Source organism: Carassius auratus, unplaced genomic scaffold, assembly GCF_003368295.1.
Source record: "Carassius auratus strain Wakin unplaced genomic scaffold, ASM336829v1 scaf_tig00216569, whole genome shotgun sequence".
NCBI classification, from domain to species: domain Eukaryota; kingdom Metazoa; phylum Chordata; class Actinopteri; order Cypriniformes; family Cyprinidae; genus Carassius; species Carassius auratus.
Window position 1 is genome coordinate 210134 of NW_020528637.1, and position 16635 is coordinate 226768.

Sequence of the window (16635 nt, forward strand, 5' to 3'; positions counted from 1 at the left end):
ATTTCTTACACCCTTCTACAACATACAGTTGATACTTTTGGCATTCAAAAACATTTATAGGCACAATTTGCTATTCCACATCTTAGTTACAAATACAAAAATAAGTAAATATAGTACATTTTCTTCAGATTTATCCAGAAAGTAGGCGTATAAAGATATATTAAGGGGAAAATATCTTAGGAACCTTGCATTCCATTATTACAACCGAAAATAATACTAATAAGTTTTAAAATCATCTTCATAACAATATTTACATACAAAAACTCTACATTTTATATGTGACCTTGGATCACAAAACCAGTTTTAAGTCGCTGGAGTATTTTTGTAGCAATAGCCAAAATAACATTTGTATGGGTCAAAATTATAGATTTTTCTATTATGTCAAAAATCATTAGGACATTAAGTAAACATCATGTTCCATCAAGATATTTTTTAAATTTCCTATGATAAATTTAAAGCCAGATCACCTCCTGTCATGTCAAGAAATTACTATATCACAAACACAAAGAATTTAAGCGAAAATGAATATAAAAAATATGTGCTCAGTTAATTTGTGACTAGTTCTATTAGTTTGTCTTTTTTAGTCCAGGGAGAGTGAGTTCATACCTGTTTATCAGAGAGAGAGAGGGAGAAATAGAAAAAAAGTTAAACAAGAGTAAACCATCTGCACCATCTAACTTCAACCTTACAAAAAAAATAATAATAACTACAGCTGTGCAACAGAGTGCATTAATGGCAACTTTTTCAAATGTGTTGGTTTTTATGGCGAAGCACTTTATTTTTCTATAATTTTTTCCAATAAGGATTTTTTTTAAGTCATATTTAGAGCATTATATGGCAAGAAACAAACAAACCAGCTCTAAGCTGAATACAACCTCTGAGCTCACAACAGTCTTTTAAACTTCATAAATTGTCTCTATGGAGAAAATGAAGTTGTCACTTCTGGAACCCAACTGTTGCATTCTAAAAATGTAAGCTAACCACATTTGCTGTCCTTACCAATCTGTGGATCCCTTGGTCAGATCCATTTCAGACATATCAATCAAAACCTTTAAAAAAAGAACACAATTAATTTTTTAGTGCTGATATTTAGAACATTTTTTGTATTTATGTTTTTATGCACGTCAATCCACATTCTTAATCTATTTACCATTCCAATCTCCTTTCTCTCTCTTTTGTGAAGCATCTTATTGTTTTTTACTGCAACATCCAACTTTCTTGTTCTTGCTTCCTCCATTGACACAGCAAATTCAAATCTGAGATAGAGAATTACGTCAGAAATCTTCAAAACATTTCCAACAAAAGTTAATTCTTGGTTTTCAAATAGCCAAAATCTTCTCTAACGTCTCGTTGAAGACAGGGTCCACAGTCTTCTTTTTAACCGGAGTGCGCTTGCGGTGCTTCCACGTCTGATCAGGCAGCAGATACATGCGGACGTAAGTATCAGAGCCGCTCTCGCTGCAGGAGACCAGATCCCTAGGCAGAAAAATACAAGCTTTTTTGAATCTTTGATCTGTGAAAATCATAACAATTTAAATAAAAAAGGAAGGATGAGCTTCTCACTTGCAGCAGCTGACAATAACAATAAGCCGCTTTCTTAAGGTGGCATAACGCAATGTGAGTTGAATCTGCCCAAAGCTGCCCTGATGATTCAGGATGGCCCTGTAATGAACATGTGAACTCATAAGTTAAATCTGAAGATATTTGTATAACACTATTTGTATGCAGCACCAGAATGCACCTACTCTGGATAAGTGGCATTCTCTGTTAGATCGAAGCGAGAAGAAGCTATCGAGTTCTCTGACAACAGACTGTGGGAATCGTAGCGACGCATTTGACTCGGGGTGGATGGGGATGAACGCAGAGCCTCTGTGCCAACAAAAGTGCTACGTCTGTAGGGAGTATACTCCGCTTGGAGATCATTATAGGAGCTGACTGAAGATGGCACAGGGGCAGGAACAACCTGTGTTCTGGAGAGTGCAGCAGATGAAACCGGTGCTTTTTCTTTCGGGTTGCTCTGTACAGGCTGAGCTGGAACTGGAGTTGGAGTTGGAGCTGGAGATGAGACCTTTGCCTTTGCCTTTGGTGGAGCGACAACCTTTGGTTCAGGTTTATCCAAGGTAAGAATCTATTTGAGACGACAGGTGTTAAGGAATTTGTGTTAACCATTATCCCAGCAAACATTACAATACTATAGGCCTTATTATAGTCATTTGTGTATTGATAAACAATAAAACACCTAAATATATACATCAAAAACTTTCATTGTCCTTCAGCTCAGTGGTTCTAAACTGGTTGGCTGTGACTCAAACTTGGGATGCAGATCTGTTCTGACTGGCTTGTGGATGGCAGGATAGCAAAATAAATAAGACTTTTAAAATGTGTGTGGGGGGGGGCTGGTCATATTTTTAGTTGTTGATGCCAAAGGCCAAATTCATCTATTACTTAGAAGAAAAGATGTCAGATGTCAGCATGGACATGTTGTATGACTTGCCCTTATCCAACAAAACCATTATATTACATAAGGTAAAAAACCAAATCAAAACAATATAGGTTCACTAGCAAGAAAGACTGTACTGGCATTGTTTGTGCAAACCACTATGTATTATAGAGATTACAAAGATTACTGTAACACTTTGCAGAAGGATAAAGGGTTAGTTCACCCACAAATGAAATTCTGTCATTATTTACTCACCCTCATGTCATTCTGAACCTGTAAGACCTCCGCTCATCTTCAGAACACAAAAAAAGATATTTTTGATGGATTCTGAAAGCTAAGTTACATTTAACCCCTAATGTCACATGGACTATTTTACCGATGTCCTTGCTATGTTTCTGTGCATTGATCGTGGTAATATCCTTGCGGTCTATGGAGGGTCAGACAGCTTTCAGATTCCATCCAAAAAAGCTAAGTTTAATTAATGACAGAATTTTCATTTTTTTTTTTGGTGAACTATCCCTTTAAATGAGTTACAATTAGTTAATGCATTATGTATTATGAAGTAACACTGACAATAATTTTTACACCATTTATGTATCTAAGTGAATAAATTTATGTTTGTTTTTAATGTATATTCATTAAATATATATTAAATAATTTACGCAAAATGTAATGTTGATTTTTTTTTTTTTTGGTAAGCTAAATAAATTATACAATTTTATTTCATGATACCTAATGCATTAAACAACGTTACTGCATTCAACACTAAGGTAAAGTGTTTTTTTTAGTACTGGGCTTGTAAAATCCGGGTGCTGAAGAAAATAAAAGCTCCCTCACCCTGAGAACAGCTTTAATCTTGATATGGCTGTTGGCTCCGGAGCGCTCAAGCTGAAAGCGCTGGTCCATGGTCATGTCGGATATATTGAGTAGCCGGACCAACGGAAGAGTGAGTTTGCCCAGTGAGGATTTTTTATCGAGTTCTTTTACCTGAGGACACAGGATAAAAGAAAGAGAAACATAATTTTTTATATATTATATAATAATACCATGAGTTCTTGGTGTTTGTTATATTTATCAAGTTTTGTGTATGACTTAATAGTTCATTCTTTATGATTGCAAAATAGGTTATGGTTTTCTGATAGGTTTACCTCGACATTCAACACTTGGTTATTCACACTGTGCACAAAGAATGTGAAGCATTCATCATAAGTCGGGTCTTTCGAGGCATACACAACCTTACAGAAAAGAAACAAACTCAGATGAAAACACTCCAGCTTCTAAATGTCTGATGCATTGTGTTTAAAAACTGGGAAACAGACTGGATTAACATTAGAAGTATATTCCAAAAAGTTAAATACCTTGCTTTTTTTACTTTGCTGATCAATGGAAATTTCCACATATGAGTTGGGATCATTAGTTTTTCTGGTGAACTGCAAGTTAAAATAAACACAAATGGAAATAAAGCTTATAGACACATTTTGATTATTTATATTATATTATAAATAACCATGGGATTTGGTTCCCAAATTCTTTGAATTCCTGTTACTTTTCATGATCATGAATTCCCTTGCCTTTTTCTTGACCTTTCCAGTCATTTGTGATTACGGGATATAGATTTTATTCAAAACAATCTAGCACAGATTTACATTTATGTCAGGTACCAATCTTTGGAAATGATATATATAAAAATTCTGCATATTAGTGTAAAAATGTCTCCAGAGAGACACAAACACTCCTGATTGCACTGCAGTTCATAGATGATTTAGCTAGTGGGGCAACAAATATCACATTATGCCAAGAGTCATTCTAGTAGCTGCAAAAAAACAAAAAAAAAAAAGGTAAGAATGAAAACTTTTACTTTTGCCTTCAAGGAATGTCTGCTGGAAAAACATTTTTCACTTCTATGTCCTGACCAGCAGATTACTTCACTAATAGATGTGTTATTATGATTAGGAGACTACAACACTATGAACAAGACTAAGAAAAAGTCCTAATGTTTCACTTTTTAATTTGCATGAGGAATATGTGGTTAACTTGATTATTTTCATAGTTGAACCAGTGATAGAAACCAGTTGAACAGGTTGCTACAATTACGGAGAAGCAGAAACTAAAACCTGCACCTTGACTTTATCATGCTTACAGCAAAACACTATGATATCATCTCTGGAATTCTCCATATTCAGTGCAAGATGGCAGGAGGCTGCATTCCAGATGCATGAGTAAAATACCTTGATATCTAGCTTTTGCCCCAACAACAGAAAAAGAAGGAAAAGCCTAATGGGAGGAAACCTAATACACAATTTTTCAGGAAAGGCTTAAAGGAATAAATCACTTAAAAATCATTCAGTCATCAATTACTCACTGATAATAAGGACAACATTTATTTACATTTCAGTTTGCTCCACACACAAACCTATCACATGGTTCCAGAAGACTACTTATGGTATGTTATGTGGTATTTTTATGGTGTTTATGGTGTACTTGTATGGAACCATTTTAGAGCTGGTCACTATAAATCAACTTTTTTTTATTATTCTTTTTTTCATTTTCTTTTTAAATAAATCTCCATTTGTTTTTCACTGCAAAAATAACAACATACAGGTTTGGAACAACGCAATGGTAACCAAATTATGATAGTGTTTTCACCATTCCATTAAAACTATATGGAAAGTTAACCGTATAGTTTTGCTGGTATTGATTCTGAGAGGTTTTTGATGTTCTTTTAATCTTCATTCATAAGGTCAAGGACAATAGTGGACATTTCTTACCCGAGATTCTTTGGGTGGTTTTCCCTGCTTTTCATTATGGGTGAATTCACGGTGGTCTTTCTAAAGGCAACAAATAATGAAAAGTATGTAAGAAAAAAAGAAAGAAAGAAGATATATCACAAAATAACTAGTTCTCACATGCTGTGTTTGGTTTATGATAGGCTGACAGTTTTTTAGTTGTGCTCTCATTGTACATATATACTCACAGGCAGATTAGAGGCACTATCCAAGTATACAGCCAACATGGCACAAGCGAGCCCATCTCTGGTCTGAAAGGTGAAATTCAATAAAAATCCATTAAAACACCTTACATTCATTCCAGTTGAATTTTTCCAGTTAAATATAATAATCACATTGAAACAAACACACATTTTATTAGACAATACACCACTTAAGTCACAGCAGGTATTTTAACCATCTGGCACAGAATATAAATTATCTACACTATTATAATATGCTTACCTCCTTCAGTAGTTCTGGGTTTGTGTGCAAAGAAAGCCATTGCAATTTCATATGTATCTGTCCATTCTCAATATCTTCCAGGGTGAACCACTGCAAATCAAAGATAAAATTGGTGAACAACAACAACAACAAAAAAATTATATTCATATTATATCATAGAATATTTTAGTCCTTTTTCAATGTACAGAGAAATTCTGATAAAATCTTTGTTCAACTATCGGTTAAGAAGCATGGCAATTCTGGTATTTCTAAAGCTCACCTTATCTATTTCTCTGTTTTTCCTCACATCCCCACAATCCAGACTGTACCTGTGGCAGACAATCCAACATCTCACACAAAATCACATAAAATGGGCAAAATAATGTCCGCGATCTGAGCAACCTCATCATTACCTGCCCAAAAAGTCATCGGCATCTTTGTCTTCATCATAAAGTTCCACTTCCAACTCTTGTCCAGGAGCTTCGTGAATGACAAACTATTGAAAACAAATATTAAAGGGGTCATATGATGCGATTTCAATTTTTCCTTTCTCTTTGGAGTGTTACAAGCTCTTGGTGTTGTTTTTTTTTATTTTTTCCTTTGTCCGGCCAACCGGTTAATTATTAAAAGTAGTGGAGAAGGGGTAGGATTGAATAAGCTTATGCTTCTTCCTACTTCTTTTCGGTACATGTATAAGTTAAAAGGGGAAAAGGAAAGAAAAAAAAAGAGGAAATTATTGTATCATTATGACTATGACTGTTTGTATTATTATTTTTTTTTTTACATGTTCGAAATAAAGTTTTTTGATGAATTTTCATTTAATTCATTCAGGAAGATCTGTAAAGTTGTAAAGACTAAAGTCTCAAATCCAAAGAGATATTCTTTATAGAAGTTAAGAGTCAACCACGCCCTCCTAAAATGCCTCATTTAAACACGCCCCCACATGTCTACATCACTATGCGGGAAGATTTGCATAACACTGCCCAAATGTTCACGCAAAGAAAGAAGGCGTAACTTTTATTCTCACTGTTGCTCTCTCCGCCATGTTGTGGAGTCGCTTTGTGTTTCGTTGAAAGCTAAATCACTTCCTTTGGCCTTCCAAAAGAGGACACAACTAGAAATCAATGGATAAATAAGGGTTAATGTACATGTTCCCTCAGAATAAACCCCAACGTGAAGCGAAACGGACATTATCTCGCTTATAACATGGCTACTTGCCACATAAATAAATAATTAGACACAAAATATTGATTTGAGTTGAAATATTTGAATGCAAAGCCTCTGTAAAATTGAAACTAGTTGGACATTTAACGGAAACGGTGCAGTCAAACCACTTATTACACAACATTTCACCACATAAAAAAAATAATGCAATAAAAGATTTAAAGACGAAAATGTTTTAAAATTAAGGCTGTCAAAAATAGCACGTTAACGACGTTAATTAGTTGTTTGTTGTTAATTACGTCAAATTTTTTAACGCATTTCACGCATGCGCAGTGTGACAAAGTATTCAGGTCAGGAAAGTCTCGTCGATCTCTGAATTCTCAAGATAGTAAAAAACAGCGGCGAGCGACGCGACAAAAACACAGAAGAAGCTTAAGGTTTTACCCCAGATACTCTCAAATACATTCATGCCAAGCTCGATAAACAGAGACGACTTTGGTAGTTGATACGCTGGAGCTTCTTCCTGTTATAGCATCCTGTGTTTCACACTGCGCATGCGCAGAATGCCTACATGCAATGCAGCGAAAATTACAGCTGTTTGGGAAAGCATATGCATTTTTACTTGGTTTTACTGGCACTTGAAGCCTTCAGAATGTGAAAATATCGATCCTAAAGTATTGTGGCAGAGCAAATGAACACCTCCCAAAAACAAAAGTGCGCAGAGTGCTGCTTATGTGATGGTGGCGCATGTTTGTGTTTCTGAGTTCATTCTTTCGAGTTTCTCTATGCATAATTTCATAGATATGTGGCTATATTTAACCACTGGTTCACCTAAAACTCTTGTAAACTATCTGTAGTGAAATGGCATGGTTTGATATAGTGCTCAGGTAAATTTGATCTAAGTAAATGTTAAACTTTTGAAATTCAGAAAAAAATAACCACATATTGATGAATCAATACATGAAAATTATGTATCTTTGTCCTGTTATTTATCTTTTGGTATGCATTTCAGAAAAAAAAAATGGTTAGGATTCAGGTGTAATTGCAAATAGTGATTAATCCTGATTAATCCACTGAAAATTCTGATTAATTTGATTAAAAATTTTAATCATTTGACAGCCCTATTTAAAATCTTAACAGTTTATTAATTATTAATCCATTACAGAGCACAAAACATGGCAGCAGCTGCGTTTGTATGAAACGAGAACGAGTCCGCTATACCAGGATGACATAATTAAACAATTGTACACCATTTTGAATCAAGTTTTTATATTTTATTAGCTAAACAAAGACAAAGCTTCCACCGACAAAATTGTTCCTGGCAAGAGTACAGCGCCGACTGCTGTTACCCAGATGAGCCTGTGTTATTAGCTTTTACCGGTTGTTATCGAGGGATAATATACCTCGGAATGTCACGACTGACCAATCAGAATCAAGTATTCCACAGAGCCGTGTAATTAATAAGGGATAATGTAGATTTGGGCTGGGCAATTTTTATTTTTTATTTTCGATTAATCTTTTTTTTGATGACGCCTCCAACTGTCAGTGTATGGAGGTAAATCAGTAGCTTAACTCAAGAGGTTGAAAATCTGCATCATATTAACATTCGTATTTGTAAGGTGAAATTTACAATCGCAGCTCTGATGTAAAAAGCGGAATCTTTCAATTTGCACACACAATGATCAAAACACCTGTGTTTTGAATTGAAAGTTGTAGATTAATAGTCACAAATGTGTAAAATGACATTCACATAAAGAAAATGACATACACAAAGGTTTACGACATATTGACTTTTGCACTTTACTTAATCTTTGCTGCACAACGTCAAGTCGGCACTTACAACCTCTCCAATCTGGCAGTACAAGTTCAAATCCTAGCACTTTGGGGGGAGGAGGTTCTACTGCTACTACTAATAATAAATATGGTAAGTCTTTATTTTTAAAGGAATAATCACAATTGTTTTCTTTTTAGTGTTAACAGCAAACGCCAAAGGTATTTTCATTTGATTGGGATAAATTTAATTGTTTCATGCCTTCATCTGATTACCAGAAAAATTAAAAAGAACATTTTATATGGCCCTATTATTATTTAAAAAAGGACTTTATACAAAAAAGGGTTTAAAATACATGCCTGTGGCTCTTAATTTCTTTTTATAAATTCAACATTTGTAAACTGATGTCTACTGTTCTTTTTTTTTTTTTCAATAGCATTTGTATAAAAACTATATTAACTGAATTTTATAATTATATATATATATATAGTTACTTATGAAAATGTTTACGATTACAAAGGGGATTACATTTGAATATTTACACACATCCACATACAGCTTATTTCTTTCCCAAATTGCATTAAAGAGAAAGGCCCATAATCTCTGCGACGTGGAAAACACAGTCTGGTTTGTAGAATCCAGTAATAAAAATGGAATTCAGCCTAACGGGACGCATTATGCCACATTTTGGACGAATAAATCAAAAGTAGGTCAGTACACTTGAATCAAAACGCGATATGGGAGTGTCTGTGAATATTAAGCCGCAAAATGACAATCTATGATTCCTGCATATGGATTCCTGCATGATTATTATCTTTTGTAATTTTACAGTAGTATTTTTGCAGACAAATAATCATATTTTATCATAGGTTTAGGGAGAGCTAGTGCAGAAAAAAACACAATCCTCTGGAAAATTAATGTAGCCTATGGTATGGCACTAGCCGTGGTTTAACCATGGGATTTGTAGTAAAAATAAATACAAGTGGTAATTAATTTGCCAAAAAACTTCTGTATTAAAGTCATGAGAGGGTGGATGGTGCAGTTCAGGAGAGAACTCTTAATTGTCGTATGTCCCCAAACTAAGGATTTAAATCTTTTTCCGCCCCTCGTGGAAATTAATGGCGCAGATGAAGCACAGACTGAAGCTTGCAGTGTTTTCAGCCTCTGACCATTTTACTTATTTTACTTACAGCAGTGTTTCAAAAAGACACCAATGTTTCAGAAGTTTAGTTCGCAGAATAGGACACATGCTTATTAGATAAACGTATTTGAGTTGATGTATATGATTTACTATTTTTCCCCAAACCATTGTTAGATGCAGTGTTTCCTGTAATTATGCAATGATTTGGTTTTAAAAACAGTATCTTTAAACTATTTCTTTTGATTTTAAATCTGCATTGAACTTCAGATCAATCTCAAAGTAAAAGACAGTACTAAAGTCTGATTGTGTGGTGGATGTGTTCAAATGTGATCATATTAATTCAAGTGATGAAGGATGGTGAAAGTCTGACAGTATTGAGCACTACTTTAAGGTTAAACCTGCATGGTGTAAATGTTTGAAAATGATTAACAGTTGCAAATAAACATTGATTAGAAATTTAAAAAAGTAATCAAAAAGTACTCAAAAGTAATTACGCAACGCAGTGCATAATAAGACAGTACAAGTCATTATAATCAGTAATAATGTCCCCACTGGACTGCAACAAATGCCTTGTTTGTAATGGGTTTTAATGTTTTTGTGTCGTCTAGTTATGTCTCCTGTATGCAATAATCCACAAATTACTTAAGTTATTCGGTTTATAAATGTGCCTGACACTCCCTCTGTCGCGAAATAATCCAATATCCAGAGTAATTCAGTTACTCCTAACAGTACATTGACTGAACTGCTAAAAGATAACCGATGAATGGATGTGCACGAGTAGAGCAGCTGGACAGAGTCTCGTCTTGCTTGGAGAAGGCATCACAGTGTTAAGGGGCATAACATTTCTGTCACACGCTTGACGCATTCAGCCAATCACAACACACTGGATAGCTGGCCAATCAGAGAATGATGAGCTTTATAAAAATCTACGCGTTTCATAAAGGTAGGGCATAGAGGTGAAACAATAATATACATTATATGGAAATCGGAAAATAATGTTGTTGTTGTTTTTTTTACCTTAAACCGCATAAACACATTGCATTATACCAGAAATACTGCCTTTGTATTGATATATTGATGATTGCTTAAAATTACCTCATAGACTTCATTCCAGCATGGATTCAAAGTTTCTTTGATGGTCTTTGTTTTGAATTGCTTGTTTCCGACCCTCAGCACAGTATATGGATCTGACTTGCCCTTTACAAGTCCCATCATGTATGTGTCCTTTGCTACAAGATCCCGGGCCTCCAAAACATGGACCCGTACAACACCCTAAATATGATCACATAGTTTAACTTATTCTGCACTTTGAAAACAGAAAGTTTTTTTCCACTGATTTTAGCAATGGGAACCAATTATTCTCAATCTTACTCGAGGAAGAGGAAACTTCATTTGGTCAACCTTGACTTGATCGATCAAAGGGATGCACATGCGATTGGGCAGAACCATGAGAGAGGCGATGATGTCCACAATGGCCGATTCTGACAAATGACTAGAGATGAAATAGAGAGTCAGATTTACATGACAATGAACACTAATCATTACATTTGTTTAATCAATGGCCACTAAACTTAGGTAAACTCTATCCTGGGTGACAGGAGGAGAGGCTTAACAAGCTTTAATCTTTAATAATCCTGTCCTATTCATCCCTCACTTTACAGGAGGCTTTCATGTTATACACGTTTGTCTATATGTAAACTTGTATGACAACATTCCATTTCCTGAAGCAATTTTAAAGAAGTGTGGCTAGCTAGATTGGTTTTTCCATTGGTTTGTTTAGCCCATCCAGCTTCAGCGTGACTGAGTTGCTCTAGCTGATTACAAAACAAAATGTAAAACATAACTGACAAATGTAAGTTATTAAATAATGTGATAAATAATTATTTGACCCTTAAAAGACAGCATGTGTATTGAGAACTGTTAACTTGAGTGTAGAAAAATAAATACATTCGATAAATTAAAAAAATCATAAATACAACAAATGTGCATGGAACTTTCAACTGTTTATCGAGTCCCAATCAAAAATAATTCAAATCTATGAACATACTTTAGTCCTGGACCGTCCAAAACATTAGTCATTCCAGTCCAATTGATTTGCAGAGCCTGGAAATTGAAATTGACAATGAACTCATGACACTTTTGTTATTTTTTATTTTAAACTAGCCAGTTGAATGTAATGTCCATACTCACAGGTCGACGAATGAAGAACATGGTGACTCCGCCTACAAGGGGTGACTGGCCAATCAGAGGCTCCAGAATTACACGTAGCATTCCCTGAAGCTGAAAAAAATAAATAAACACCTTTATAGTTGTCAATTGCTCTCTTATTCAGTAAATTTTTTACAACTTTTTAATAAGTTTGTTGTGCTGTGGACTCAGTAAAGGTGAGCAAGGCAAGTCTCTCTCTCTCTCTCTCTCTCTCTATATATATATATATATGTGTGTGTGTGTGTGTGTGTGTGTGTATGTATATCAGCATATTTCATACACAAATGTTTTAAGTGTTTTACATAAAAGGAATTAAAATAATTATCAAAAAGTAATCACAACAATAAAAACAAGGAATTTAAAAACGATTTAAAATTTGATTTAAAATGAATTAAAACTGTTAAGAATAGAAAATGATTATACATAAAATACAGTGCAATCCGATCTGATGTAGCACAGTGCTCATTCAGTAAATGGACAGCTGAACAGATGAGTTTTGAGTCTGGATTTAAATGTGGCTAATGTTTTAGCACATTTGAAGTCTCTTGTTTTGATCCTATGATCTGAGTGGTCTCGGCAACATTGATTGATTGATTGATTGATTGATTCTTTGTTCTTTATTTCTTTTTTCTGAAGGACCATGTGACACTGAAATCTAGAATAATATCTGCTGAAAATTCAGCTTTGCCAAATAAATGAATTCTATTCTAAAACAGTTAAAGAGAAAACAGTTATTTTAAAATTGCAATAATATTTCACATTATTACTACCTTTATTGTATATTTGAGCAAATACTGTAAATACAGCCGTGGTGAGCATAAGTCTTTAAAGACTTCTCACAGACCCCAAGCTTTTTGAAATCACTTTAGTGTAAATCAAAAACGTAGCCTTGTCTGACATAAAAGTCAACTCTTAAATTTCAACTGAAGAAAATGCCATCTATTATCATTAAATTCATTTATTCCTTCACTAACCTGAAGGCCTTTGACTCCTACTTTGATGGCTGGTTTAACATCTGCATCAATGTCTACATCAGCATCATAACTACAGGAGATAAAAGGAAAAGAGAGCCTTCAAATATTTCAGGAAGATAAGGAAGTAAAACCATGCATTCTATCATCAGTCATGGGTTAGCAAGATAATCTGGTGTCCAAATGAGGTTTTATGTCATAGCTCACATAATGTTGAAGTCGAGGATGACCTCTTTTGTTTCCAGCTCATGTGTGTACACCCGTACCCCTGTAATAGTTGGAGCCTGAAATGCAAATACATAATTGTAAGCTTCTGTATGACTGCTGAAATATTTATAATAATGTGCTAATACAGTCTAATTGCCAGTTAGGGGCAACAAGCCTCAGATTACGGAATCGTACATTCTGCCCCATGTGAACTTTAGTAAAGGTGAAGGTCTTCAGATGGGGGCTGGACGATCTTACAGATGGCTGAATGTTATCAATGAGAAGCTTTTCCATGTACATGCCAAAGAACGGCCACGCTTGCTGAAGAATCTACAACAAACAAGCGCATTACAGACATGCAAGAACAGCAAAAATACTGAAACAGTACAATGTATGACTCCCACAGGTAGACAAATTTATGAGATTTGCCAGCACATAAGAGGAGCAAATCAACATCAGGAGGCAGGAAATCTTACCTTGTTGATCCAAGCAGCCTTCTCAACCTCTGCAAAGTGAATCTATCAGAGAGAGAGATATATAAATAACAGAATAATTATGAACATTTCACCACAAAATTAAGGTTCACTTGCTTAGAAAAAAAAACACTTGCATGTTACTTTTAAGCACATCGAATTTCACATAATTCTGTTTTGCTTTCAGATTTTTATGAAATATGAATGAGATCATTACCTTAAAAAAATCAGAAGGGTCAAAGGCCAGTTTTAATTTAAATTTTTGTGGTGTCATGAATATCTGTGGCCTTGAATCTATTACATCTAAATCAATTCTGAAGATCAGATATGTAAATTCACCCAGATATTTAACAGAGGCGATTTTGGTCACAAAGGGCTAAAGGGAGCATTCACACCAAAATAAAAACTGGCTCTAACTTGTTTCCAATATCTAACAGCAGCACATCTTCTGTGTTTGCTAGAAGAAAGATCATCATACCGGTTTGGGATGACACAAGGGTGAATTAATGATGGCAGAGTTTTCATTTTTAAGTGAACTACCCGTTCAGGGTTATACTGGAGTTTGTAAACATGGAAATTCTTTGGAACTGTAGCAACATAAAATCAGGATACTATAAAATGATACTTTACAGGTACAATAAAATGGTTTTACAGGATAATCCATTTTACATATTTCTTTAAACTTTAGTAAAGGGTGTGTCAGATTCCTGTTTTGAACAGGGCTGGGTATTTTAATTTAGAAACTCAAGCTGACGCTTTGGTGTGTGATGTTCCCAAAGCAGCACAACAAGAAGCCACACCTCATAGAGTTCAATACCATCTAGTAGGCCTATTGTTTAGATGGTATGCATATAAACAAGTACAGTTGCCTACAGTATTTCCCCACCAACATACTAATTAGTTTACATCGTTACAGCTGATTAAAATACATGTTGCACAGATTACTTCAACTGAAATGATTCCAGGTCAGTAAAGAGGCCAAAATGACCACCCACCCAAGCTGGCATGTTCATGGCTTTGAGTTCAGTGCTGATCACGTCCTTCTCGTTTTCCAAAAACTCGATGGCTGTGTCGATCCTCTGATCTTTCCACTTGCGGTTGTTTTTCCACATGGTCCACATCAGCATGATCAGAAGAATCCAGCTGATGCTGAGTCCAAGCGAGCCGGTCAGGTACACGGGATAGCACAGGACAATCGCTCTCATCATGAACATCAGGAACTCCATGATCGTCTGACTGACATCTTTTACACTGAGTCCCTCTGGATCTCCAGCAGAGATGGAGGGCGCTTGACCCTCACTGGCAGCAGCGCTCATTGTGTGACTCTGGAGCCTGACAGCTGAGTCTGGTTTAAAGGTCTGAAGAAGGCAGCAGAACAGCGTCTGAATTCACTTCAGAGACGCATCGCCTGTCGATCGTTGTACTGAGGGTGGTTTTCCTGACTACCTGAGATCAAATCCAACCATCAGATCGAAAGAGTAAACAAAAGATTTCCCGAGACGCGTCCAGCATCCCTGGTCACCCGTCGTGTTCACTTCATCTCCATTAAACCCACTGTGATTGTGCAAGAACTCTGTCAGGTTTTGCGAACTTCCGCGTTTCCCATCCATTGGGTTTTTACCTGCCAGCCTCGAAGTAGACACGCCTAAGTTCCACCCTTCTCTGTGTGTGAGAAATAGTAACTTGCATTCGTCTGTGCAGTAAGTTGTCAGACAGGATCTGCCTCGAAACCAAACGATTGCATTATTTAAAGCGATCTGTTCGTGGAAGTAAACAGACGAAGTCGCATTAAATAGTAGCTCACGTAGTGAGTGGACGAGATTTTTTCACTTGGAAAAAACTTGCTTAAACAGCATATATATTTACATTAATTCATTTAGCAGATGCTTTTATCCAAAGCGACTTACAAATGAGGACAATGAAAGCAATCAAAACCAACAAAAGAGAAATGATATAGGTGTCAACAAGTCTCAGTCAGTGATGGAAAGGTCTAGACAAGCTAAGATGCGAGCATTTATCAATATTTATTCACGACATCACGGCCTCTCGTATCTTATTGCTTATTTAAACGTAAAGTATTTTTATATGTAGCCTACATAATCCATAATTTTTGTATCCATAGCAAAGTATTTTGTAATGTTTCTCACACCAAACATTTAAGTGAACACCATTAAAAAAAAGGTAGGCTAATAGTAGAAATTAAAGCCACGATATTTAGCCTATGATCGTGACCTGCTGAATGTTTTAACATAAATGCATTATTATTATTATTATTATTATTATTGTTATTATTATAAAACCTTTTCATTTTTCAAGATATTTATGCTCCTATTTAATTGCCATTGTTTGATCTTGCGCCATCTCAAGGGGTTTCAAAGTCATTTCAGTCCAGAGCATCATTTTATCAGTTAATTTATGTACATAGTGATAAACTTCTGGATAATAGCTTGACCTGTCTTGGTAGTGGAGTTAAAATTGCTTATTACTATTTTATTACTTGTTTAAATTATAATACATTCACAAACATGACTGCTCAAAACTTATGAAATGGGGAGGTGAGGAGAAAGACCACTGACTGTATCACATGACATTTTTTGACACAATGGCAGTGCAATGAGAGAGAAATAACTGTTAGGCCTACCTAAAATCTGATACAATAAATTATAAAACATCTTTTTTTATATACTGATTTTTTAAAGCTTACCTTTATTTGTCCTGTGTATATTTTAACAGTTTAAACCTCAATCAAATATATTTTACAAATACATTCGTAATCAACTTTAAAAGTTTTATGTCAGAAGTGGGATTCGAACCCACGCCTCCATTCGGAGACCAGAAGACCCATGTTCTAGTGGGAAGGTTTTAACCTTGAGTCTGGCGCCTTAGACCACTCGGCCATCCTGACAACCTGAAGTTCAAGAGAATTTTCACATATACGATACTTCAAAATAAATATTTGTTTTTCATTTCTGTTTTAAAAAGTGCAGGTCATTAAGGAATTTACTGAGAAAATAACATTTGTCTTTCAATGAAGCGCGCAAACGGCGTAGC

The 16635-nt window shown here is 35.3% G+C and overlaps 1 protein-coding gene and 1 non-coding gene across 2 annotated transcripts; both read right to left on the reverse strand.

The window, feature by feature from the left end:
- Positions 1-557: 557 nt before the first annotated feature.
- LOC113098480 (extended synaptotagmin-3-like) lies at positions 558-14900 on the reverse strand. The gene is made up of 23 exons (XM_026263589.1): positions 14580-14900; positions 13588-13629; positions 13307-13441; positions 13112-13188; positions 12908-12977; positions 11916-12005; positions 11773-11828; positions 11097-11217; positions 10821-10997; positions 6063-6145; positions 5930-5978; positions 5671-5760; positions 5415-5477; positions 5209-5268; positions 3799-3870; positions 3589-3675; positions 3278-3427; positions 1746-2128; positions 1564-1662; positions 1345-1476; positions 1151-1256; positions 1000-1049; positions 558-606 (listed from the first exon to the last, which is right to left on the reverse strand). Exons 1-23 carry the CDS (start codon positions 14898-14900, stop codon positions 567-569), a joined length of 2553 nt encoding a protein of 850 aa, XP_026119374.1. The 3' UTR covers positions 558-566.
- A 1476-nt stretch (positions 14901-16376) lies between these two features.
- Positions 16377-16489, reverse strand: trnal-caa (transfer RNA leucine (anticodon CAA)). The gene is made up of 2 exons: positions 16452-16489; positions 16377-16422 (listed from the first exon to the last, which is right to left on the reverse strand). It is a non-coding gene; the product is annotated as a tRNA-Leu (tRNA).
- Between the last annotated feature and the right edge of the window lie 146 nt (positions 16490-16635).

Bases quoted from the DNA above. Each gene is read 5' to 3' on its own strand.
- LOC113098480 (XM_026263589.1), bottom strand. From the start codon at position 14,900: ATGAGCGCTGCTGCCAGTGAGGGTCAAGCGCCCTCCATCTCTGCTGGA. The intron at 3,871-5,208 runs GTAAGAAATGTC...TTTAACTTGCAG, and splicing joins AACCACCCAAAGAATCTCGG to TTCACCAGAAAAACTAATGA. The intron at 3,676-3,798 runs GTATTTAACTTT...CTTTTCTGTAAG, and splicing joins AGCAAAGTAAAAAAAGCAAG to GTTGTGTATGCCTCGAAAGA.